Source organism: Lathamus discolor, chromosome 5 (genome assembly GCF_037157495.1).
Source record: "Lathamus discolor isolate bLatDis1 chromosome 5, bLatDis1.hap1, whole genome shotgun sequence".
Lineage (NCBI taxonomy): Eukaryota > Metazoa > Chordata > Aves > Psittaciformes > Psittacidae > Lathamus > Lathamus discolor.
In genome coordinates, this window is record NC_088888.1 from 33,561,739 (window position 1) to 33,586,568 (window position 24,830).

At 42.1% G+C, this 24,830-nt stretch overlaps 2 protein-coding genes across 3 annotated transcripts in view; one reads left to right on the plus strand and one right to left on the minus strand.

Annotated features, from left to right (window-relative positions):
- EGLN1 (egl-9 family hypoxia inducible factor 1) overlaps positions 1 to 13,694 on the plus strand; it is a 40,444-nt gene extending 26,750 nt beyond the window's left edge. Inside the window, exons 2-6 of one of the 2 annotated variants that reach the window (XM_065680277.1) lie at positions 658 to 777; positions 2,004 to 2,140; positions 3,615 to 3,682; positions 13,039 to 13,123; positions 13,569 to 13,694. In XM_065680277.1, coding sequence (XP_065536349.1) covers positions 658 to 777; positions 2,004 to 2,140; positions 3,615 to 3,682; positions 13,039 to 13,123; positions 13,569 to 13,671 — 513 coding nt within the window. In that variant the 3' untranslated portion in view covers positions 13,672 to 13,694. Of the gene's footprint in view, positions 1 to 657; positions 778 to 2,003; positions 2,141 to 3,614; positions 3,683 to 5,768; positions 8,574 to 13,038; positions 13,124 to 13,568 lie in introns of those variants that run through there. The other variant, XM_065680278.1, reaches the window with a different exon arrangement.
- Positions 13,695 to 17,637: 3,943 nt separating this feature from the next.
- On the minus strand, positions 17,638 to 24,753 carry SPRTN (SprT-like N-terminal domain). The gene is made up of 5 exons (XM_065680276.1): positions 24,367 to 24,753; positions 22,629 to 22,728; positions 21,688 to 21,816; positions 20,644 to 20,911; positions 17,638 to 20,043 (listed from the first exon to the last, which is right to left on the minus strand). Exons 1-5 carry the CDS (start codon positions 24,642 to 24,644, stop codon positions 19,343 to 19,345), a joined length of 1,476 nt encoding a protein of 491 aa, XP_065536348.1. The 5' UTR covers positions 24,645 to 24,753; the 3' UTR covers positions 17,638 to 19,342.
- Between the last annotated feature and the right edge of the window lie 77 nt (positions 24,754 to 24,830).

Genomic DNA, 24,830 nt, shown 5'->3' on the forward strand with positions numbered 1-24,830 from the left:
TTCAATTTCTCACTTCTTGACTAAAAAGGATGTTTTTGTTGTACATGTAGGCTTGTTTCAACAAAGGTTCAAAGACCTCCTATGTACAGGACAAAACACAAGCCTAAGAATGTAATTGGAGTGATTGGGTAAGATGGGCTAATGGTCCTGTCTAAAAAGTCTCCTAAAAATAGTTTGCTACTTTTTGAAGAGGGGGAATTCTTTACATTGGAAACATGGAGGGGAGGGATGGGGTGTGTGTGTGTGTAAGACAAAAAGATAGCTGTCTGTGAACTTGAGTCTGGAAAACAAGTATTCTTATCACAAGGAGAAGCACGTACTACTTAATTATACACAAGACATTTTTCCTCTCTTGTGTTTCATTCAAGGGAGGGAAGTCTGAAGGATTAGTCACAATATGGAGCAGCCCCACCTTCCATACCTTAATTAACAGTGTTCCTCTCCGTGTGTTTCATGCCTTTGTTGTAGACATCTGTGTTCAAAACCGGTTTTTTAACGAGAAAGAAAGGACAGATAAAAGAATTCTTTCCCATTATTTGTAACTTAATTTTTCTGTTGCTTGTGTCTGAGCTACTTATGCATTTATACAGATAAAATACAGACTTTTCCCCTTCACACAGATAAAACTAATTACCGTGTTTGATTCTTTGACTCTAGGCTATGGTGGCTTGTTATCCAGGCAATGGAACAGGATACGTGCGCCATGTTGATAATCCAAATGGAGATGGAAGATGTGTTACATGTATATATTATCTTAATAAAGACTGGGATGCCAAGGTATGCGATAATTTCTTTCTGTAACTTTTTTTTTAACATGCTTGCTAATGCACCTTTGCCATGGGTCTTTGTTCATGTCCTTGTTTCTGTGCCAAGTGTTGTGGTTAGTGCTGTATCAATATAGTTTAAAACAGCACAGGTCTTTGTACCGTTGTAGATACAAGGCGTAGAGTAGGTAAGGATTTATAACACAGTTAAAGTGGTCTAAGAATTTACTACCAGTGACTCGAAACTCTCCATAAATGTAGTGACCATGGTAAAGTAACTTTTTAATACGGATTTTCCTTGCCAGTCAGTGGAATTAGGTGGGTTGAAAGAATGGATGTAGTAGCTAAATGGCTGTGTTAAAAGCATGAGTAATGCAAAGATAGCCTTGTTTATTCCTTGATGGCTGTGCAGTTAGCTATGGAGAAGTTTATTCTCACTGTATATGAAAAAAAATGAAACTTCTGATACTTGTGTCATGCTTGGGAAGTGTAACATGTGGAAGAGCACGTAAACAGTCCGTTTCTGTCAATTGGTTGCACCAGATATGGATAACACAGTAACACAGGCTCTAGCTGAGAAGTTTTCTTCCCCCCCCCCCCTTTTTTTTTCTCTTGAGTGCTGTCCGTTTCTTGTAAGAGCTGGATGGGACAGTGAGGCTGATAACACTCACATAAAACTGGTAGATGAGAAAACTGAGACGGATGAACTCAGCACTTTCTGTTTCTGACTTGCTTTTTGTGATGTCAAATTTGATCCTGCAATTAGAGAATAAATTACTAGCCTTTTTTGCCACAATGGCATCTTCGCATAGAAGTGGACTGTTTGAACTGAACATCTTAATGCAGCTTTGAGGCATTTTTAGTTGATTTGGGGGGGGGGGGTGGGGGGTCATGGGAAAAAAATATGTAATGAAGCATAAAAGCCAAGCAAACTGCATTTTCACAATAACTGTGAAAGCTGAATCCCAAGCAGTCAAAACCCACAGCTTTTGACGTAAACATGAATAGAGGTTTAATATTTGCAAGCATTCTGAAATTACTCAGTTAAAAATGTGTAAAAGATTTTGCTAAATTAAATATGTTGACAGAAAAGCCGTAGATGCATTATTTCTGTAGCATCTGCTAAAGGTTTTTATTTCAGTTCCAAGTGTCCGAAATATTTTCAAATGTGATACTCAGTACCTTTACATACAGTGAGGCATTGTCTTAAAGCAATGGTTTTAAATATTTCATTTGTAGGTAAGTGGAGGCATCCTCCGGATATTCCCAGAAGGTAAAGCCCAATTCGCTGATATTGAACCCAAATTCGATAGACTGCTATTCTTCTGGTCTGATCGCCGCAACCCTCATGAAGTACAGCCAGCATATGCTACAAGGTAAGACTAATTAACTCTCTCTATATTGCACAGTGTTTTTTCTATTGAGAAATGAGCAAATTCTAATGAGAAACGAGTGACACTATGAACTGTGACCTGCTCCCAGGTCTTCCCATGTACAGTTGCAGTTGTGGTATGACAAGAAGGAGTTTATTTCTACTGATTGGTTAAGCGTCTGTCGTGCTGCTGAGTTTGTACTGATGTCTGATCTTGTCTTTTGAAGAAAACATCGTGTAGGGTGGGTAGGAGGGAGGACTGGAAGCACCAGAAGTTTCTGTGTGTGTACTTGGCAGAATTGAGTAGGAGCACACAGAGCCGTAAGCAGACCCCACCTTAGCCAAGGGGTGTTGTCTTCACTATTTCTCTGTAATGGCTTTACAAACCCTTCCCTTTGTCCTTAGCACCTTACTGTGTTAGTGGAAGATTGAGTAGGTACTTCAACTTTCTGTCCCTAATAATTTACAAACCAACCTACCACATTCTAGTTTGGGAACTGGAAGAGGGCTGTGGGGCAGAAAAGACCATTGTTACACGAATCTTCTCTTTCTCTGGAGTATTAGAGGAGTTGCTCCCAGTCTGAGTCACAGGGGGAGCTTTATATCTCTTTCGTCCCTCATCGTAGGGCAGTGGATGATGTTAAAGGTACCTGCATTCAGTGCCCCTACCTCTGGGCAGTGAGTGGGGGTTCCAGGTAGCATTAATAGGTAAATCATTGGAGTTGTTGATCCAGACTTCCTGTTGCCCAAGTTGCAACACGTTTGGGTGGCCAGAGCTCTGAACACTGGAACTGTGAGATAATGCAAGTACCTTTGCAAGAAGTAACTTGAAGCTGCACGTCCTCTTGCAGCCTTTCAAGAGGCTGCACTGCTCTCCCTTCCCCCTTCTTGCTCTGAGCAGATTCAGAGGGTGAAATGCATTTACTAAAGCTCCTTAAAGTTTTTTTCCTCAATAGCTAGCATTTCATATTTAAATCCTCTACGGGCAGTAGAAAATCAGAGGAGCTGTGTAAGAAAGGTAGTTAATGTTCCTTTATGTCAAATGTGAAAAAAAAAAGAATAGGTTGTCGTAGTGTGTCTCAGTGATGGACTTGGGCGAGTAGAGTGAAAGATGAGGTCACAGGGCAAGGTGATGGGGACAGAGACTACATCGCAGCTTCTGGGCAAGAACCATAATAGCAACTCATCAGGAAAAAGAAGCATAAACTTTACACCGTCAGTGTCACCCTTCTGATGACTGTTCAGGCAGTACCTACTGATGGGTCATGCACACACACATGCGCACGCACACACACACACGCATATACACACAAAGCAACCGCAAACTACCAAAACAACTGCTTGCTTTTTGCTTTATGAAATACTTCCTCTGTCAGACTGCAGAAGTATCATCTCATTTAGGTTATATTTTATGTCAAGTGCTTCACTATTTTTTTTTCTTCATAGTTCAAGAGTTCTTTTTCCATCCATTTCTCTAGGTACGCAATAACAGTGTGGTATTTTGATGCAGATGAACGAGCACGAGCTAAAGTAAAATATCTAACAGGTAATCTCTTTTAATATCTTCTGTGTTGGTTTGGTTTTGTTTTGCTCTGTTTAATGGAAGAACGCCTAAGTAGTTGTCCAGCCTCTTTGGCCTACTCTGTACACAAAAAGGGAGAGAAGACCAGTGTAATTCAAAGTCAGATTTTACAGGGAAGGTGACCCAGTGATTGAGCTGCTAGGCAGTGACTTGGGAAATCCAGGTCAGTGCCTTGTCCTGCTCACACTTCCTCTGAGACTGCTCAGTATTTTCATATGGGGGATACAGCCTCTCCCTAGTCTTGTCTCCTTAGTAGGTGTAGAGGATAAATACTCCAGAGACAGTGGGGCACTGCAGAAGTGAGAGCCCTGGAAATAGTTTTGATGGAATATAGTGATTCAACAAGTGAGTACAACTTAACTGAATTAGAATCTCTATACTGGAAAAACAAAAGCCTAAAATTAAAATCTGGAATCAAAGAATGGAGTTACTTCCTCTATTTCCAATTCCACATATCTAGCATCTGTTTTCCTTTTCTGGCTTCTCCCTCAAGAGGAAGTTGATCTAATTTTCCTGTTCAAATTAGCATTATAAGGAGAAATGGTCGAGGACTTCTGCCATGCTTGTAACTGCCAGCATGATTTTGTGTTTGTTACCACAGTTTGAAAATAAAGCAGAATCATGTGTACTGCAAGTACACACATGCACAGGGCCAGTTTCTCCATGTTTCATCGAGAGCTCTGAAACTGATGATGTTGAAGACATGGCAGTGATTTCTGAATGATATTTCCATTCTTGCTGTTAGACATCTGAAGCTCGTTACTAGCCCCAGGGCTATCTAGTGGCTGCAAAGGCTGCAGTTCCCCCTGTGAACTTTGTGTGTTCTGGGAGTGGCAAGAATAATGCAGCTCCTGCAGGGCTTGTGAAGAAACACAGGGGTCCCTCAGCTCCAGCTTGGCAGGTGACAGCAAGGCACGGTGACTTCCCAGGCACTCAGGAATGCCAGATACCTCCCACCTGGTCTCTGCAGGAAGCCTGTCTGTCTGTAAGTCAGCCTTCGTGTCACACACGTGTGACCGCACAGCTCCTGGAGCCAGCCTTACTGGATCAGAGCTGTTCTGATTGTGTCTGCCCAGCTTCAGCTGCTGCCCTTCCTGAGAGAGTGCAGGCTTGTGTCTGCCTGCAGGGAAGGTGCTCCCTCTGGCCTCCCTCCTTCTCCAGTTTCCCCCTAAACTGCAGGCACTTAAGGAAGGAAGTCTGGGTTGGAAGGGTTAAGTTTCAGTATCAGTATGCCCTGTAATTGATTTATGATACCATATTGTGGTGATTCCAGTTTTCATTTGCAATTAAAATTGCAGTCTTTGCTCTGTATCTGCAGCAAAAACTGTGCAAGATGCTTTCTATTTTCTACTGAAAATAAAACACGAAATTATAGAATACAATGTTACAAAAAAGGAAACTTAAGAATTTCTAGCTTAGTATCTAAAGGCATGCAGAATCTGTTTGAATTTTTCTTGAATACAGAATATTGTGTCTGTCAATGTTTTGATAGTAAAGCTTTTATTTGGCGGTACCTGAAGTCACCTTGGTCAAGTTATATTAAAAAAAAAAGATGTGTGGGTTGGTTGGTGGTTTGGGTATTTATTATTATTATTTTTTTAGCAGCAATTCAAACAGAATGGTTCATTTTAATCATTCCTCAGCTTTTCTTTACAAAGCTAAATACCCAGAAACTCCAGATATTCTGATACTGAATAATGGAGGATACCCCCTCACATTCTCAATTGGCCATTCTTCAAGCTTACCTTTATAAGGGCTGAGATGATGAGCTGCAGAACTGCATTTGTCATGTGAAGTACCCAGTTTTCTACTTGGGTAGCGAAATACATGCCCACTTTTAGAGATGATGAGTAACCACAGCTTGTTAACTTTATGCAGCACAGGATATAGAGCATGTATACAAAAATACCTGTCTTGCTAGATCATTTATACTAGATAATCTTCAAAGTGCTCTCTTAAAACTGATCTTGAAAGTCATGTAGCGGTTCTATAGACTGTACTTTGATAAATGCTGAAAAATAATGCCAGTTTCCTTTTCATATTTCTGCAGGTGAAAAAGGTGTGAGGGTTGAACTTAATAAACCTTCTGACTCAGTTGGGAAAGACGTTTTATAAGCCTTTGATTTAGCAACTCCCCTTGCTATTCTCCCTGATAAATCTTGATGCTATCTATTAACTTTTGAATGTGAATAACAAGATAAAGGAAAATCAACAACAAACCAACATTTTAATAAAGAAGCAAACAGTGTTTCAATGTTGCATCAAATAGAAGGTTCTTTGACTGCTGAAGCATTGTACTATGTGATTGTGACTCCAGGCCTGTGACTGCTTATGTGAAGAAGATAAGCAATCAGTAAGAAACAACATATGCATCTGGACATAAATAAGTGCCCTACATAGAATTTGTCCATCCTTATATTTTGCCAGACCTGTCATCCAGCTGAATCCAATTCATCACTCCCTTTTTTTATATGCTAAAAGTTTGAATTTTGGGTAATTTTTGTATGACCAGGTACAGTTAATCAAAATTGAGTCTTAAAAAAAAAAAAAAAGAAAAACTGAAAAAAAAAAAGAAAAAAATTACAGTATTCTCCAAAATAACATGGATCTATTTTTGTAAAACTGTTCATACTGTTCTCCTCTGCCATTGAAGACCTAATTTAATGTAAGGGTTGCCAGTAACTGATAATCACTTTAATTTTCTTTACACCTTAAGTCAGAAAAGGAGCACTTTAATTACCAGCTAAAAACCTGATTGTTTTATATCATATCTCACACTAATCTTAACTTTTAAAGATTGCTGCTGTATTGTTTTTTTGTTTTGACTATGTCCTCCTGAACCTTATTAACAGAAGCAAATCAGTATCTCGCTATTAGTAACATTCAGTTTGTGGTTTTGTATGTTGGATCCACAGAGGGGAAGTTTCTGTCTCTTCTTTGTTTTATTTTAGTTTAGGGGATTTTTGTTTTGTTTGCCTTTTTTTTTTTTAATTGTTTTATTTTGTGGGTTTTGTTTTTGTTTTGGGGTTTAAGTGACTGTCACTAAGTGAACTTGACACTATCGGTTGCTGTCATTGGCTTTGGGGACCTGGTAAATACCATTGAGTTACAAGAACCTACAAGGGCTTTCCTAGGCTATTAGAGGTACCCAGAACCTCCTTACGTACTTGACGGAAACTTTTGAGCTTTCTCTGTTTTCTAACGAATACTTGGCACTCCACTTTCCTTTGTATATAAGTTAATAGAATATCAAAACCCTCCCTTTTTAATTTCCTTTTCAAGTGTTGGTGTCCTGTGCAGTCTGTAAGTTGACACCTTGATCTATTATATCAAGGAGATGGTCAGCACACTGAAGCTGAAGTGCATCACTGTAGGCTCCTTGTGCAATACATCTTTAGGTTTTCGCTGGGCTGAAGGATTTCCCCAAAAAGGCACTGCCCTTTGATCAATACTGAGGTATATATTCAGTAGGAGAACCTTTACTTCCTTTTGCATTGTTTTAATTTTATCAAGGAGAGGGGACATCACAGAATAGAAGTGAGATGTGCAGAAATGTTGATACTCGTTTATTTTTTAAGAAATGGATGGTTTGGACACTGATCTCTTTTTATTACTATTTTTTTATTCTTCTTTCCCTTTTTTTCTTTTCCCTGAGCTTTAAAAGCTTGAGAAAACAAAAGCAAACCTATAAAAGACAGCATTCACATTTTTAGGAGTTTGAGGGTTGATCAACTTACCCATTGCAGTTTTCTATCTGTCCCTTATTTCCTTACTTAGCCAAAACAATGTGAGTGTACAGAAATATTTCTGTATATATTACAACTTGTGACAATTTTAGCATCTGTATAGTTTGTATTCAATTAGAGACCTTTTCTATGGAAAGCTCAGTAATTTTTTATTAAAAACATTACTATTGTTCATGTAAAACATGAAAAAGCTAATTGTTTAGTAACAAACTGATGGGGGGGGAATCAGTATTAGTATATCATTTAGGATAACCAACAGAAATCCCAGTTTTGTTTTGATTTTCCTTTTCCTTTTTTTTTCCTTTTTTCTTTTTTTCTTTTTTTTTTTTTTTTTTTTTTTTTAGGATATTCTTGCCCTTTACAGTTACCTTCCTCTTTCCTCCTTTCTTCCTAGAAAACCAGACAGGATACCTTTACTGTAAGTGCCTCTGCCAACCTGGCCAAGGAGTGCAAATCTTCGTTACTGTCTGGTCTGCAGTGCATTTAGGCAGTGAAACAAGCAAAAAAAGCCACCTCTTCACCTTCTTTAGTACTACTTTAACAGAGGTTTGTTTAGTTTTGTTTTAGAAATGTAAGCATAAGCCTTTAAACTCATTTCAGTCCCTTTGTAATTCAAAGTTCTGCAGTTACATGGTGTATCAAATTCTAATCACACTGTAGGTTTGTGCTTGCCAGACAGGTTTTAAAAGTGCTTATTTTTTCACTCCATGTAAGTCATTGCAATAGGGTCAACAAAATCAGGTCAGCCATTTCTTCCGTGTCCTTTAGAAACTGTTCATTTCATGTCGGTTGAATATTCAGTCTTGAGCATCACCAAGCAGGTCCTTGTTCTAAAACTATTTTTTAAACTGTCTTATGATCTGTATGTGTCTAGTCCTGGTTAAAGATAAAGCTTCATAATGCTATTTTTATTCATGATGTTAGCTGGCTGTGAAATACGAGACCTTTATCTATAGCAGGCAAAGAAATTCAGGATTCATTTACAGGTTGCCTATAAAGTTGTGTAATTTGAAAAGCAGTGTTCATTATGAAAGAGCTCTCAAGTTGCTTGTAAAGCTAATCTAATTAAAAAAAAAAAAAAGATGATGTATAAAGGTTCTTGAAAACTATGTGGTTATTTGTAGTCTTTTCAACTCTCAAAACTGCTCCAGAGCAACTGGTTTATAAATGTCCCTTGATAAATGGGGGGCATGTGGATTTTTGGTGGTTTAGGAGGAGGAGTCTTCTGTTAGGTTGGGTTTTGGGTTGGGTTTTTGTTTGGGGTTGTGTGGGTTGTTTTTTGGGGGGGGGGTATGCTTGTTTTTTTTTCTTAAACCTGAGCTACTCCTGCTCTAGAGGAGGTTCAGGGGATGGGCTGTGGTTTAGGCTGCCTGCAGTTACCTGGTTGTGGTGATCATTTTCCTGGTGATTTTGTTCTTTGAGGGACAGCACCAAGTTGAGGCTGGCTGGAGGGTGATGGTGGACAAAGATGCAGCTCTAGTGTTTTCACCATTTTCCGACAGGTACATGAGGTGCAAAGTGGAAGGCCTCTTCAGAGAGGATTTGTAAGGTTTAATGGGAGTTCTTCAGTTTTATGTGGCTCCCAATTAATTATGAGTGCTTTGAAGATGGTGAAAGAATGGTAGAGCCTACAGATGCCCATCCATACGAGATGCCACACAATTTCCATCAGCTTTTTGATGAGTTTTGTAATGACTGTATGGTAATCAAGGAAACATCTGCCTAGCTGTGCTTCTGCCATTGCTGTGCATCTTGTGAAGCCCTCCTGCATGTACTTATCTGCCTTGTCCTGGTTAAGGGAGAGTTATCTGGGTGTCCAGATGGGTCTGCCAGCCTTAGTGCACCCTCCATGGCAACTTGGCTACCTCTTGTGCTCAGTTCTGCTCTAAGGTGATGGCTCTTGGCAGGATGTTAGGCTGAAAGAGAAGTGCAGCAGCCCTGAGCTGATCCCAAAGTCTTTTGAGGCTTTTTCCATGCTTCAGTGCTATATAACGTCTTACATGTTCTCTTGAAATAGCCTGTTCCCCATCCTTGTTTTACATTTAACAAGGAAGAAGCTTTCCCAGCACTTGCAACTATCCTGTGTCAACCTGACCTTTTTAATTATCACATTGTTGAACACAGTATGCAGGGGGATTGTTTTGCATAGTAGGTCAAACACTGCACCAGGGAACGATGAAGTTTTTCTTGGGTGTTTCTCAGAAGAAGGGTGCTTGCAAATCTGAGAGGAAGCAGACAGCCTGTGTCTTATGTAAAACATCTGGCTGTGCTGACGGCTTTTGGGTCAGGAGTGGAAAGATCACATCTCCAAGTATAAGCAGACTGGAAAGTACCGTTTTTGTGCTTGCTGAATGCTTTGGAGAAGAAGGGGGACTGCTAAGTGACAATAGCAAACTCAGAGCCTCAACATCCTGGAAGTCTAGCATGTACCTTGCCTGCAGGCATGCAGATGTGCAGATGGCTGCATGCACTTGCAAATACCTAATGGGAATATGAGTACTGAGCAGCAAAGACTTGGAAGCAATTCATGGGACTCAACTGGATTTGGATCTCATCTGCTTTTTTTTGGCAGGGGGGGAGAGGTGGGTGTTTGGAGAGACTTGGGTCTCCCATTGTCAGCTTTCATATTAAATTCTTTGGTGCTTTTTTTCAGCTGTAAAGCTTGCAAGTAACTGCAAATGCACTTAAATCTGTTCATGCTGTTACACTGATGCAGGAGCTGTGTTCACTCTGGAGCATCTGCTGCATCCAAGTTGCCTGACCCTGTCTAGTGGGGGGTGGTAGCAGCTGACACAAGCAGGTTCAAGGTCCTCTGTCCTACCAGACAAAAGCAGTTCCAGGGAATTTGCTCTGTTGACTTTTGCTACCACTTAATTCCATCAAGCTTTTCCCCCTAGCTTTGAAGTTGAGGAGTGAATATACAGCACATTTATCTCTTTCCTGAAATAATAATAAAAAAAGCCCAAAGCTCCCAAATGGGTGAGCCAGGTGCTAACAGTTGGCTCTAAAAGTGGAAGGGGCAGATGAGATGCAAATCGCCAACCTATTTAGGGTAAGGCTCAAGTCCTTCCACAGGAGCGGGAGGAATGAATGAGTTTAATAGAAATAGTAAAGTAGGATTTGACTCCTACTCACAAACAGCCTCATACCTGAATATGGTATTGGGTTGTGAGCTGATATTTCACATTTCAGAACTACCTTAAGGCAAGTCACTTGGGTTATAAATGTATCTACCATGCTTATATTAATGTATGTGATTGTGGACACCACTAAGGTTTGGGCAAGGGAACCAGGGCCATGGGTAACAGGATCTGTTTTCTGAGATTAGAGTCCAGTTGATGGTGTCCCTGATAGCAAAGAGCAAGGTTTGAGCTGTCAGATTGGGGATATTTATTTTCCCTTCACTTCCCCTTCTCCAGCCACAACATAATAGTAACGCAATGCTCGGCACGTGTCCTGCACATTCATATCTTAACAAACAAGCAAAACCTATAGTAAGTTAACATTTTGGCCCTAAATTTGTGTTTTGTGTAGAACTCTTTAATGGGGTGTGGGAAGCAATTTCTAAGCTGCTTTGATTACTTTTATTCCACCTGCTCTATGAGAACATTTTAGTTAAAAAAAACCCCAAGCTTTATATAAAACAACACAGGTTTATTTAAAACAAACAACTGCATATAGCTAAGAGTTGCTGCAACTTCATAACCATGCAATGTTACGCAGTGACCTAACTAGGGAGGGCATGTATCTTACGGTAAAAGTTGGGGGAGGGATGCAGAAATCCTTCGGGAACCGGCTCCCGGGGAACGGCTGGAAGCAGGAACGGGTGACTGGGTCCCCCTAGTGTCCTCACCGGGAAACGGCCTTTCCCTGAGGGCAGGGAGACGTGTGCGCCGTGTCCTAGACGTGACAAAGAGACAAGTGGCTCTGGTTTAGGTGGAGGAAGTTGTGCTGCACAAACAAAAGTTACTTTAACTTGTAGCAGTTAAAGAATGCAACGTGGTCTAGTGGAAGGTGTCCCTGCCCACGGCAGGGGGGTTGGAACTGGGTGAGCTTTAAGGTCCCTTTCAACCTTAACCATCCTGTGATTCTGATTCTACCTGTATTTTGGTTGGGAGGTTTTTTTACTGTTGATTATGATAGTGTAAGCTCTTGTTTAGATACTCACGAGGCAGCCTTACCTATGAACAGCCACCAGTGCAGGGACAAATGAATATTGGAAGAGGGAGGTGATTGGTTACACCTCCAGTGCCTAGAGCAGATTTGCTCTGGTTTCCTCAGGTGAAGCGCTGATTTCTACCTCCTGGGCCCATTCCCTTGGCATGTCCACTCCTGCACATGCATGGGGCCTCTCCTGCCCCTTGCTAACCGAGGACTTCTGCATCCTTCCAGGCACCATTAGGTCCCCAAGTGCTGTCCCATGTCCTGCCAGCCGAGCTGCAGCGTTCTGTGCTACACCGCTTCTGGGGTGTTGGGTTAAGTTATAAAACTTAGAGCTAAGGAAAGTGTTTGGGGTTGTTTTGTGTGAGATGAAGGCTGGCAGCAGCCTGGCACCTGCCTTTTCAGGTGGTCTGGTGATACCTAAGCCCTTGGCTGAGAGTTGCAATAAAAGGCCTAGGGAGGAGGTGGTGCTGCCTGACAGAAGCTCAGTGCAGCAAGCTGCTGACCGTCTCCGGGAAGCAAACTAATCTTGGGTTGCTGAGGGTGCTCCTCCCTTTTGGCAGAGGTAGTGGGGTTAATCATGACACAGCTGAGCAGTGGCAGTTCGTGGGACATACCCTTCATCTGGCGCTGTATTCAGTGTCTCTAGTTAGAGACACTGGCATCACCCAGGAGCAGTTTCATGCCAAGGTTCGGTAGTCCTTCTATTGAAGAAGGAAGGGAAGGGAGAGACACAAGGAGACTGGAAACTGCTGCAGGATTCACAGACAGGACATCTACTTGTCAATCTCCTGACAATGGTATCACTTCCACATAAATCCACAGCCATGTGGAAAATACACATGGGGCTGGGATCAACCCATCATACAACTCAAAGCTGAGTGGGGCTGCTTGCCCAGGAGCAGAGACCTCCACTCCCTCTCCTCTTCCTGAAGAAGGTAAGGCAGTGTTCCCCTCCGTACCTGCTGCAGGACGGGCATGGACTGACTGAAACCCTTGGCTGAGAGTATAGAGCATCAGTTCAGTGTGGGAGCCCTACACTGCAGGAGAGTTTTGGGGAAGGTAACATTGCTGGAGCCTGTGAAGGGACTAAGAGGAGGACTGCCTTAAGGCAGCTTTTCAGTGTCTTCCTCAAAAACCAAGGTCTGCTCATTCCTTCAGGCGATACTTGTGTCTGTAATGCCTTGCAAACAGCTCCCAAGTTGTGGCATCACTTACCACTTGTGTCTGCATTTCAAGACCCAAGTGTCAGCCCAGCTATTAGCAGCAAGACCTCTTGGGTGGTGTCCTCTTAGCTCTGCCTGAGAAATGCTGCCAGCTAGCTTGAATAAGTCTTTCAGGGGTTTTCAGTGCCTGAAATACCTCCTATTTCCTGTCATCTGATGCTTTTCCTGCCTTCTAAATCTCTTACAGGTACGTTCAGAGTTAATTACATCTGTGCTTTCATTCACATCATCTGGAGGGCTGATAATCCGCTCCCCCTTCCCAGTGTGGCTTGGTGAGGAAGCAGCAATTAAAACCTGCCTTTCCAGGGCCAGCTGTGAGAGGCGGTGACACAGCTACCTGCTCCTCCATTGAGCCTCCTTGTACCCGTCTTTGCGTCATGGCACGTACCCAGCTCCAGCCTGAAGTCCCCCAGTCTCTGGTAGATGGGATATGGGGGACTTCTCTCTCATGGTCGTGGCCTGGGTGGTGGCAGCAATGAGAAGCTGCCCGTGTCAACCCTTGCGGGGAGAGGAAGAAATATATGGCTTGAAATAAACTGAGGGTTACAGATGCTGTAAGCACTCCTGGGCTGTGTCAGTGAGGATCTTAACTGCTTTCAGCTGTAATTTCACTCTGTCCTGAAGTGCCTGTGGGGTTGTGAGGCAGAAGCCCAGGGTGGTGGAGGTTGGAAGAGGCTCTTGGAGATGGTCTGCTTCAGTTCCCCTTTCCCTGTGCAGGTTCACCCAGAGCTGGCTGCCCAGGACCATGTACAGTTGGGGCTTAGGTATCTTCAAGGATGGAGACTCCACCTCTTCCCTTGTTCAACCACCTTCACTGTAATAAAGTTTTTTCTTGTGTTTAAATGAGATTTTCAATATTGTACCACTAAATGCCAAATCAAAGGAATAACCTAAATAATTGTTAGTGGCATGTCCCACAGAAGAGAACTGATTTAAAAGACTGAAGTCCCTTACTTGTGGCTTTCCATACTACACCTGGTACAGGTACCCTCCTCTCTGAAGCCCTCGGGTGTTTTATCCTCAGGACATCTCTTTCCTTTGGGTGTGTTTCCATTTGCCAGGTATCCCTCCATTGCCATGTGATCTGGAGCACAAATAGGCGGCAGCACACCCACTTAGCAGATCCTTCTGGGAAGAAAGCAGGTAATTACTGGGATGCTTCCAGGAAAAGACCAGGGTGGTCAGTGGGAAGGCAAAAGCAGGGGAGCAAAGCACCAGGGAGGAAATGGAGTAAGAACAGAGATGCCCTATGGCTGATCGTCCCACCACTAAATTACAGAATGAAGCTACTAGAAGAATTAAAACCCCCAATGACTCCATAATCTTATAGCTGACATACTGTACCAGGACTTCACCAAGCTCTAATCCACATCTCACCCCAGGCTTTCTTCATGACCAGTGACAGCTCTTTGAAGAGAAGATGCCTGCAGTGAACACAGAGGTCGATGTCATTAAATATTTACTGCTTCTGAATTTAGCAATGGGGGAGCCAAGTAGTTGGCTTGCTGGTTTTTGCTATTTAAAATGTTCTTTGTTACGCAGTTTATGAACTGTCAGGTCCAAAACTTACTAGGACACAAAAAAGCAGATGAAATGATGCAAATGATAAGAAATGGATGGGACAGAGACAGGGTGAGTTATTCAGGCCAAACTGTTGCACTGTCTTAGAAACTTAATCTAGTCTTAAAGCAGCCTGGCTGGGCAGAAGCTAAAAGGGAATGGAAGGATTAAGGCCATGTCCACATCCCTTTTTTTAGCTTTCACACCTATGGTGCACTACCCTTCCCTGGGCCTGTCACAGCCCTCCATCTCCCCGGCTCAGCTGAGGTGCAGGAGTTGTGTTTTATAAACCCCTCTGACTTGTGACAACTCCGTCCGGACTCTCTTGCAGAGCTGGGTCAATTTCAAATGGTAAAAGAAGATGACATCTTTCACTGCGATGGATGCAGACCACAAAAGGATGCCTTTTGGTTGTTCACTGAGCTCAGAACTAGAAAAAAAAAAGAGCTACTGCCTCATCTTCTAAGTCCCTCTTGCAGCAAAGCTAAAAGAAGCACTCACAGAAAAGCCAGATAGTCATAAATTTACTTTCCATTGCTCAGCTAGTTGCAAACCAACCCCCATTCCTTCTCCTTTAGCTTGTTTGTGGTCCGTGCTGATCCATCTTCTGCCTGGAGTGCAGCGTAGGTGAAATGCGAGCCTGCTAATTCTGCACTTTCCGTTCTTCCCGTGTACCGGTTGGAGGAGTATTCCGTAAGTGCAAGGAGTGCCACCTAATGGCCCGCTGAGGAACCCCAAAGCTCCACCCCGCCTGCCGTCCGGGTGGTTTTTCCCCCATATACAAGGGTATAGTAAAACACGGTATATTTTCACAAGCACGCTGAAATGCAAGTCTTTTTCATGGCTTGCCTATCCATAAACTATGCTTTGAGGGTAATGTAGAGTGTTCAGTTTCATATGCGAACACTTGTTTCTTTAAGCTCAAGACTTGTGTAACAATCCAGATGCAAGTAGGAACTTGGATGTCCATGGTGCTTTTTCTCAGAAACTCACCATTTGGTCCTTCTTGCTGTTACTCTTCAGTACAGCATAACTTGCTTTACTTTAAGGATGTATAGGGATGCTGTATGGAAAATACAACAGAAATGAGGGCACCAGAAAAGCACACACAAGCCATTTACTCTATAGCATGTCCTGCTGCTGCAGCAGGAATAGCTGAAATTTTCAGTAGCTACTTTGCATTTCAGAAATTATTCACTAGTTGTTCAATTACAACCAAGCCCTAACCTTTGATTTTGTAAAACAGTATTACCTCAAATCCTTTATTAGTAACACTGGTCCAGTGCCAGGTAGCACAGCCTGTTCCAGAGGAGCAGCATTTACTTGTTCTCTTGAAAAACATTCCTAGAAAGGAGGCTCAGGGAACTAATTCCTATGCAGTCTGAGCAACAGCACCTGCCCTATCTGAGAAATGTACTTCCACCTAGACATAAACAGCCTGCTCATCAGTTTAGGCATAGGCATTAGGGTTGAACTTGCTGCAAGAACATACTTGCCATGCAACTGACTTCCCAAATGAAAATAAATAGTAGGCATAGAATCATAGTGATCTGGGTTGGAAAGGGCCTTCAGATCATCTAGTTCCAACCCCCCTACTGGAGATGGTGATGTGTAGAGAAATGCACATTATCACTTTAAACACCTACTATGAAGCAAACTATTTCTATTATGTATCTTTTTGCAAGATACTCGTTTTCATTAGTCCAAAGAAAAATTCTGCTTCCCTCTTCTTCATCAGAACTCATCAAGTATTATGAAAACCTCAATAACATGTCCATGAAGTAGAAAACACTTGAAAATATTTGACCTTCAAGATTTCTTGCCCAACAACCAGTTTCAAGGTAACTTAAGAGCAGCCTTTTATTACAATTAAATACTTAAGCAAACCCCCACTTAGACAGTTTAACCTCTAGAAATGTTACCTGAATCGTTCTGAACAGTTCCAGTAGATCACCACAGCATGAGATTGCTTCTGCCTTCAGTGTGCAGATCCATTTGATGACAAACAGCACACACACACATTTGACCTGTCATACCTGATTTGTCTCAGAAGCATATTAACTTCTCAGATTTCCAGTCAGGTCACTTTGCAGTTCAGTGAAGCGTGGTTGTTCAGGATTCATTACTAACTTGTGTTACAGTCTCTGAACTCACTGAGGACAAAGTCAACTGATACACAAGATGGAATTTCTCACCTTTAACCCAAATTTACCAGCATATTTTAAAAACAGACTGGTAGCCATTGTCATAATTGTGGGAAGGACACTGTATTCAAGAACAGTCTTACAGAAACAGCATTCACAACAACATACCCCAAAAACCGAGGCCATGACCTGTTAATAAGTCTGCAATAGGTAGGAACTGCAAAGTGTATCCACCTACGTCTTTGTCACCTTTACCTCCATATGAAGGACATCTTGGCATCATAATACTTCACTGTAAAAACACACATGGGCAGAAGTAATGTTTTGCCATGGCTGGTCCAGAACTGCTCAATTGTTCTGAAAACAGATCTATTTTAGGACATTCATGTATGTGACACAGAACTTGCCTGTAGCTTAAGTTAGCCCCGCACCGACAGGCATTACCCGTCACTGAATTCTGCAGGTTAATCCCCACGTTTGTTTTCTATCTGTTGTTGAAATGAACACCACTGATGTAGAAGATGACATAAGAAAGAAAAATACTATTCAGCTATACCCACAATCCTCCCTTCTCCTTTACTCTTACCAGCTGCAGTGGGACAAACAAGGAAACTGGGTGAGAACAATAGTAAGGGAAATACCTCTCAAAAAATGCTTCATGATGTGAGATACCACTCATGATACGAATCTAGTCCTCTTCTTAAAAACCTATGGTACTAAAATACATTTTAGGAGTACCATCCATGTACACTTCAAGTTTCACTGGAACACAGAGACACTGCAGTTTTACAAAGGAAGTATGAAAAATTAACATGTCAAATCAAGTTTTAGAATCACTATTTGTAAGTTTTTCCACAGAAAAGAAACAAAAATGAAACTGTACAAAAAATGTGATGGAGAAGGCAGAGCTGGATGCGGTCTATATTCACCAATGTCTGTTTTGACAGGGAAATTTAAGAAGGAAAAATGTTGATACAGATAGGATCTATTAAACCGGACAGTTACTAGCTAGACAGCTGAGCCCACTGGTGAGTAACACAAGATGGCCACAACTGCCATAAGAAACCCAGGCTTAATTACACTTAATTTAATGAAGATGAAAATTCAGTAACAATTTATTCAACATATTTAAGAACAATCCAATTCACATTAAACCTCTGTAGCATCATTATTTAAAAAAATACACCAATGTTTAAAAAGGATTAAGGTATCATTTGCTAAATTCCATTGCACATCAGTTTATTTTCGCATTTCAAAAGGGAGCAGCAAGTAGTTGATTACATAAAGGCAAACATATGTGCATCCAAGGCTAATATAGCCATTTAAAGTTGCAGCAACAATATATGAAACAGCATAATTAGTTTTTCTTTTTTTAACAGAAATATTTATAATCAATGTTACAAGTAAGGAATCCAGATGTTAACCGTGGAACCAGTTAAATGCTTTCAGTGCAGCAGAAGAACTGTTAACGTCTCGCAAAGTTTATGTAGAAAACACATCTGCTCAGCATTCATAACTTCTCATAGCACAATGGTTTTAGTACTCAACTGCCTGGCTCCTTGGATACTAACCACCAGGCTGGCTGGCTTCCAGAAGCAGCAAAGACTGTCAGCTGCTGTCAATTTAACACCATTTTGACTTGTGAAGCACTGGAAGTTTAACTGAAAAATCATCTTTTAATAACATGGCTAGGAACAGTTTTTATCAGTAGTGATGCCAATATTCCTCACAACTTTTTACTTACTAGTGTCAGGATACGGGGGTCAGTTGCTCATGCTCGTAATTCTTATATCCTAACAAAAAATAGTGCACAGTTTGTGCAGATGATCAGAAGCAGCGGATGGAGAATCTAGCTGGGACCCTAGACCAAACAGACACACCTAAGACTGAAGTTCATTAGCTTCCATGTGACCACTCCGACTTTTAATGGTGTAGCTAATGTTTAAACTATCTCTGAAAATAAGCTCCTCAAAATGCCTTTTTTTTTTTTCCTTTTAAATTGAGCCCTTAAGTATAGGGCCTTCTCCTCGTCTACCAAGAACCTTATGCTTGATTTCCTAGCACCTTCATTGCCCTTCTGGATCTTCTCTTTCCTGCTACAATCCACCCATTAAACCTAAATGGATGATTTGTTATGTTTTTGATGCCTATGCCTCTCCCATCTTTGGTAAAATCCTTTATTTGAGACTCTCACTCTCACCTATCTTTTCAAAAAGCTCACAGGTGAGATGACCACCTAAGAGTGTAACTGTGGCTTATGCAGAAGAGTTTCTGTTCTAAAAGTACATGCCACTTAATGACACTGCAGTAAACAGAAGAATTCTTATCTAGTACAGGTAGTTAACTTTAAGAACGGCCAAAAAAACCAAACGCCACTTAACTGCCTCCTCTCTCCTCCCCCAAGACAAAGGGGCTTTAAGAACAAACATAAACTAGCAGCATTAAAAATGTCTTAATCTTAAAAACTGCCTTGAAACTAGGAAATAGGGAGTTCAGCAAGTGTCCACCTCCCTGTGTATTACCCAGATGCTGCAGCAAGAACATTTGCACAAACATCATCCACCTGCTACAGCTTCAGAATTCGATTCCTTGGAAGACAAGCAGCAGCTAGCTTCCCAGTCACCACTGATGTGCAACTCCACAAAACTTGTTGTTTGGCATGCTGACAGGAGTTCAAATTCCAGTTCAGAACAGGCACACGGGGAAGTAACCACAGCTTAAGCAAACCCTGAGCAAAGTAGTTTTGAAGCAATGGCTTATTTTTTTGAGACAGCTTTCTGAAAGGTTTTATGCAAGACAAGAATCAAGGTGTTCATTTATTTTAGACTCCAAAACCTCAGTCTGGCAAACAGGACAACCAACTTTTTTATCCTGCCTCACAGCAGTACTGGAACTTGCAGAGAACACTGTAGATTCAGCTTTGGGTTTTGAAGGTGTACTTATACTTGAAGTGGCACCAGTACCACTTTTTTTAATGAAATAGTTTTCAAAGGCAGTTCTGTCTTCCATTTTTGGCCATTGCTGAAGTGTATTAGAACCTTCTGAGCTTTTTTTCTCACCTGCTGTTGTCTGCTCAGAACAAATTTGCTTTGGTGACCCATTATAAAATGGCATAACCCTCTTGCCACTTGCAGAGCCTTGGTTTGATTTTTCTTCCATAACACGAGCAATTTTAACAGGTGATCCACTCACATTCTTGTAAGCTTTTGAATTAGCAACAGAGAGTTTAGGAAACTCACGCTTTGAAGCCAAGTTGATTTTCTCACTGGCATCACCAGTATGCAGTGGAAAGAAGATGCCACTACGGGGAGATTTTTCAAACTTTATCTCATTTTTAGGGATTGGTATTGTCCTTACGGGGGAATGAAGTTGCAAACCAGATGTTTCATTTGTGCTTTTTTCTGAGAGTCCACTGTCTCCTCCCCCAAGTCGATATCCCTTTCCACTAAAGGGCACCAGATCTTGCATATCATGAGTTTTTGTCTTGCCTGCAATTCAAGAGAAGAAAATAAGAATAGTAACCTTTTCATATATGTCATCGGCTTATTATTTTACATACTTCATAAAAAAAATATCTGCTGCTTGAAAATAGTGCAGTAAACCAAACCTTTTGAGAACAGTTTAGTTGAGAAGGAACCTAGAAATGCACAAATAAAATGGGCCCTATTCTTCACTATGTAACAGTAGTATCTAAGCAGAGCTCATGTAGAATCATAGAATAGTTAGGGTTGGAAAGGACCTTAAGATCATCTAGTTCCAACTCCCTGCCACGGAGGGACACCTCACACTAAACCATGCCACCCAAGGCTCTGTCCAACCTGGCCTTGAACACCACCAGGGATGGAGCATTTACAACCTCCCTGGGCAACCCATTCCAGTGCCTCATCACCCTTACAGTAAAGAACTTCTTCCTTTTATCCAAGCTAAACTTCCCCTGTTTAAATTTTAACCCGTTACCCCTTGTCCTCTGTCACTACAGTCCCTAATGACTAGTCCATCCCCAGCAACCCTACAGCCCCCCTCTATACTTGTTCAAGGAACTGTTTGGACAAAAACAGTTTTGAAAACAGAAAAATTATTTTAAATACCTTTCTTAGGTGACTCAGAATTCGGAAGTTTTGCTGCCTGAGTTTTCTCCTTGGATTTCTTAGAGAAGTTCTCTGGCTCCTTCACTTTTGTGAATGTACCTCCACATTTCTCTTGATGCTCAGCCCACCAGAAGTCTCGTGCAGAGGGTGCTCTATTCATCGAACGTTTCACATATCCAAAGTAAGGTTTCCTATTTTGGCAGGGGCCGTTGCATCGCCACCAGTGCTGGCGGTACAGATCCACCTCATCGTGAAAATCATGATAGATCTAAGTTAAAAAACAAAACAAAATGAAACAGTAATTCAGAAAGTTTCTAATTTTACACCAACAGCTCTACAATATTCTTTAAAAATTAATTACCATTTCATTCCTTCCATTACTGCTGTGTTTTTTACATTACCAGTTCAAAAAGCTGAAGCTGGGTAAAATTTGATCAACATTTAGACACCATTAAAACAAAGCTTAAAAGACAGGATTTGCAGCAATGTGTCCTGGCTATCTTGTCTGAAGTGAAGTAAAATCACTTTGAAAAAATCTATCTACAATTTCACCCCACATGATGTACTCGTTAGAATGCATTGCAAGCGATGCCAGTACTGTATTCTTTCTCCAGCTACTATCTTAATGGATCTTGCCAGACATATTATTTTGCAATACCATCAACCCACTTGCCTCTACTGATACAAATCTTAACTAAACCAGACTGTTCTCGAGACGGTATTCTGAGGTGGAGCTATTCTGTCTCTGACAGCATTCAGTCGTTTCAGGTTTAAAGAAAAATACAGAGAAATTAATAACAAAAAATTACAGAAAAATACTTGAAAAATCATATGACTAACAACTTGCTACATCTTCCTCAACCTGTTCCCACCATCATCCCCAACAAAATAACTATGGAACTGGCATACACTGGGATGCAAGTTTGCACTGGTACCAACTGTGGAGTGTCAAACAAGAACAAGTCTATTACTCATACCACACCACATATACTAAGAAACCAAATCAGGAAGAAACTGCTGTTAAATTAAGTAGTTTATGCTTACTGTGACATTGGCTCCAGTCAACCGATTAATGCGACGCATGTGTTTGCAGAACTCTGGTCCATGAGATTCACGATCTTTGTCATTATTAGTAACAAAAAGCAGGGCATGGATCATTTCATGCAACAGTGTCTGAAATGATGTAAATCATTAGCTATTTACAGAAAAGCATTATATATACTTTCAAAATTAAGCTGTAAGTATGCAACTCCTCTACATTTATCTCAGTACTGATCTTCTCTTCGTGCATTCACATGTTTATTCTGGGGCATAAAAACATGATACTTGTTCTACCTGTCAAATCAAATTACCTCTTTCCCATACCACCAAAACCTATTACTACTATAAGTGACATTCCAAAAAGAAGAAATAATCTCCAGACTTAAGTCAGATCTTTGAAGAGATCATCCCCTCTGCAACCAAAAGAGACACTTGTGAGAAAGTTGAAGCCCCACAGCATTTCTGTTCATTAAGCAAATATGGATGTTCAGCCAACTCAAAGCAGCAGCACTGACAGAGGCACAAGAAGCAACACAATGTTTACAGTCACATCCTATACCCTTATTTTTAGCTGTTGGCCTTTTGAGCTAAAAGATGAAGCTAGAGCCACCTTCCGATTGTGCTTTCAGTCCATGTTTGTTTTTAATATTAGGGAATAATTTATGAGTAAAAAAGTTGGGGTTTTGTTTTTTTTTCAGTAAAATAAGCAAGTGGCCTTAGTCTCCCACTCAGAGCTGCCCATTTAGAAATGCAAAAATGAAAGATGACCATGACACCGAAACATAAGCATCACAAGCATAACAATAAAGACACCACTGTTTTATAATCCATAGGTATCTAAGTATATACAGTATATAATACATAAGAATCCTACTATAAAATATTGGGGGGGGGGACGGACACAATACATTTTATGTGCAGATTCATGAGCACTCTTCAAATACCTCGACAAGATCCTTCCTTGGTCTTAACTTGAGGAGTGGCTCACTTAGACGAATGGAACACATTCCACCTTTTCCTTCATATTTACATACTCCAGCACAGCTGAAAGATATACAGAAAGAAAAGATGAAAAGCTACTTGTTTCTGTAGTACATTAATTGAGAACTGGAGTCAAAATGCTGTCCTCTTCCAGCACATGCTAGGTAACTCTTAGAACATGAAAAAAACCTTTTAGTAGTTACTTGAAAAACTCAAGGAAAAAAAATAAGAAAAAAAATCCAAACCCACAAGTTTGGAGTTCCTTAGAATAAGCTGTGACTGAACCAGCAAAAGTGAAACTGTGGTTTATTAGATATCTTGCAATCACTTGAATTCAAAGCTGAAGTAATCCTGAGGAAGGTGGTGGTGGTGGTGGGGAAATCACAATGGACTGTTCCAAGCTAACCTGTTTAGGAGGCAGAGGATTGTTTTCATTAGAACTCCTCATGGAGTGAAATACATGAAATAGAGGCTGCAGATTCAAAGCAGCCAACACCAACTTGACTGCTGGTTGCTGCAATTTAACTCCTCATCCTCTCCCAATGTTTGACTCTTACTGAGCTTTCATGTATCATCACTTCTGCATGCTAACCCAGCAGAAAACATTTTTCTTTTTTTAATGTTACTGAGTTAGTGCTCTACCTGTTCAGTGTTCAAATATTTTCAACTATTCAGAGTGCTGCAACCAGAAGAGGACAAGAGGGGGCAGGACACCAGCAGCCAGCAACTTCATCAGCTGATCTGCGACAGAACTGCAACCTGTACTTCAAAGCTTTTTCTGTTTTCATCTCAGATTCCTTGCATATTCCCCTTCCTAATCTGTTCTAAGCTTTCTTAATATACTGTTACAACTTCATATTTACCTTTCTGCCATGCTGTAAAATTGTAATAGAAACTGAAAACAAGAAAAACAACAGCAATACAAACATGTTCTCTTTTACATTCTGACATACAGTTTAAGACCAAATTACTTATTCCACTTTAACATCTCTCTAGTTTTGCCTGCACCCTAGGAGAAGACATCTAGGGCTGCCAAGGATGACCTATGAAGGACAAAACAGACAATGACAATGACCAACCTACATCCCAGGGTACAAACCACGTTAGAAAAGCAGGACATCCAACCACCTGGAAGAGCAGCTATGGCACTAGCATACTATGCCTATGAACCAACACTCAGGAGTGGAATATAACGATAAATGACAGCTTTTCCTTCCTTCCCTCTCCCCCCCACCCCAACCCCATAGTTATATATATGATATATTAGAAAGAAATTCTTCCCTGTAAGGGTAGCGAGGCCCTGGCACAGGTTGCCCAGAGAAGCTGTGGCTGCCCCATCCCTGGCAGTGTTCAAGGCCAGGCTGGACGGGGCTTGGAGCAACCAGGTCTAATGGAAGGTGTCCCTGCCCGTGGCACAGGGTTCGAACTGGATGAGCGTTAAAGCCGCTTCCAACACAAACCATTCTATGATTCTATGATGAGATGAGCTACTCCTTACTGGAAGGGCCACAGACTCTTCCAACAGCTCTGACACAGCACCGGCACCCTGCCAGGGCCTCATGGCAGCTTCCCTTGCCCCCAACCCCGCCTGCCCGCCGGAGCCGGGCCTGCCTGACGGGGAGGCCGCTCACCGCCGCGCCCGCCTCCCCATGCAGGGCTGCCCTGCGCGCCCACCCGACGCCCCCCACCCCGACCGCGTACAGGGTCATGCGCGGGCTCCACGACACGTCCACCGCGGCCAGGCGCCCCCAGAAGAGCGCCTCGTTGAACTGCACGAAGAGGCCGTGCACATCGGGGCTGGGGTCCAGCAGCTCCCACGCCTCATCCACCACCGACAGCGGCCGGAGAGGAGAAAGGTCCCGCAAGGCCTCAGGACACGGTGCCGGTGCCGGTGCCGGTGCCGCCGCCGCCGCCGCCTCCTTGTCTTCCGCTTCCCACAGCTCCTGGAGCTGCAGCGCCAACACGAAGTCCTCCTCCATACCGCACAACCGCACGGCACTAACGCCGCGCCATCCGCCGGAACCGCGCGGCGCGCATGCGCGTTACGCGACTAACAGCTCCGCGCCGCCACCTTGCTCCGACCACGCATGCTCCTAAAGCCGTCTGAGCCCCTCTGCCCTGGGCACCCACGGTCGCAGGGAAGGGAGCCGCGCATGCGCGTTGGG

Excerpts from the sequence above, each read along its gene's own strand:
- SPRTN (XM_065680276.1), bottom strand. The coding sequence starts at position 24,644 with ATGGAGGAGGACTTCGTGTTGGCGCTGCAGCTCCAGGAGCTGTGGGAA. Across the intron at positions 20,912-21,687 it reads TGACTGGAGCCAATGTCACA|ATCTATCATGATTTTCACGA; the intron begins GTAAGCATAAAC and ends TTTTTAACTTAG. Across the intron at positions 20,044-20,643 it reads TTCTGAGTCACCTAAGAAAG|GCAAGACAAAAACTCATGAT; the intron begins GTATTTAAAATA and ends CTTGAATTGCAG.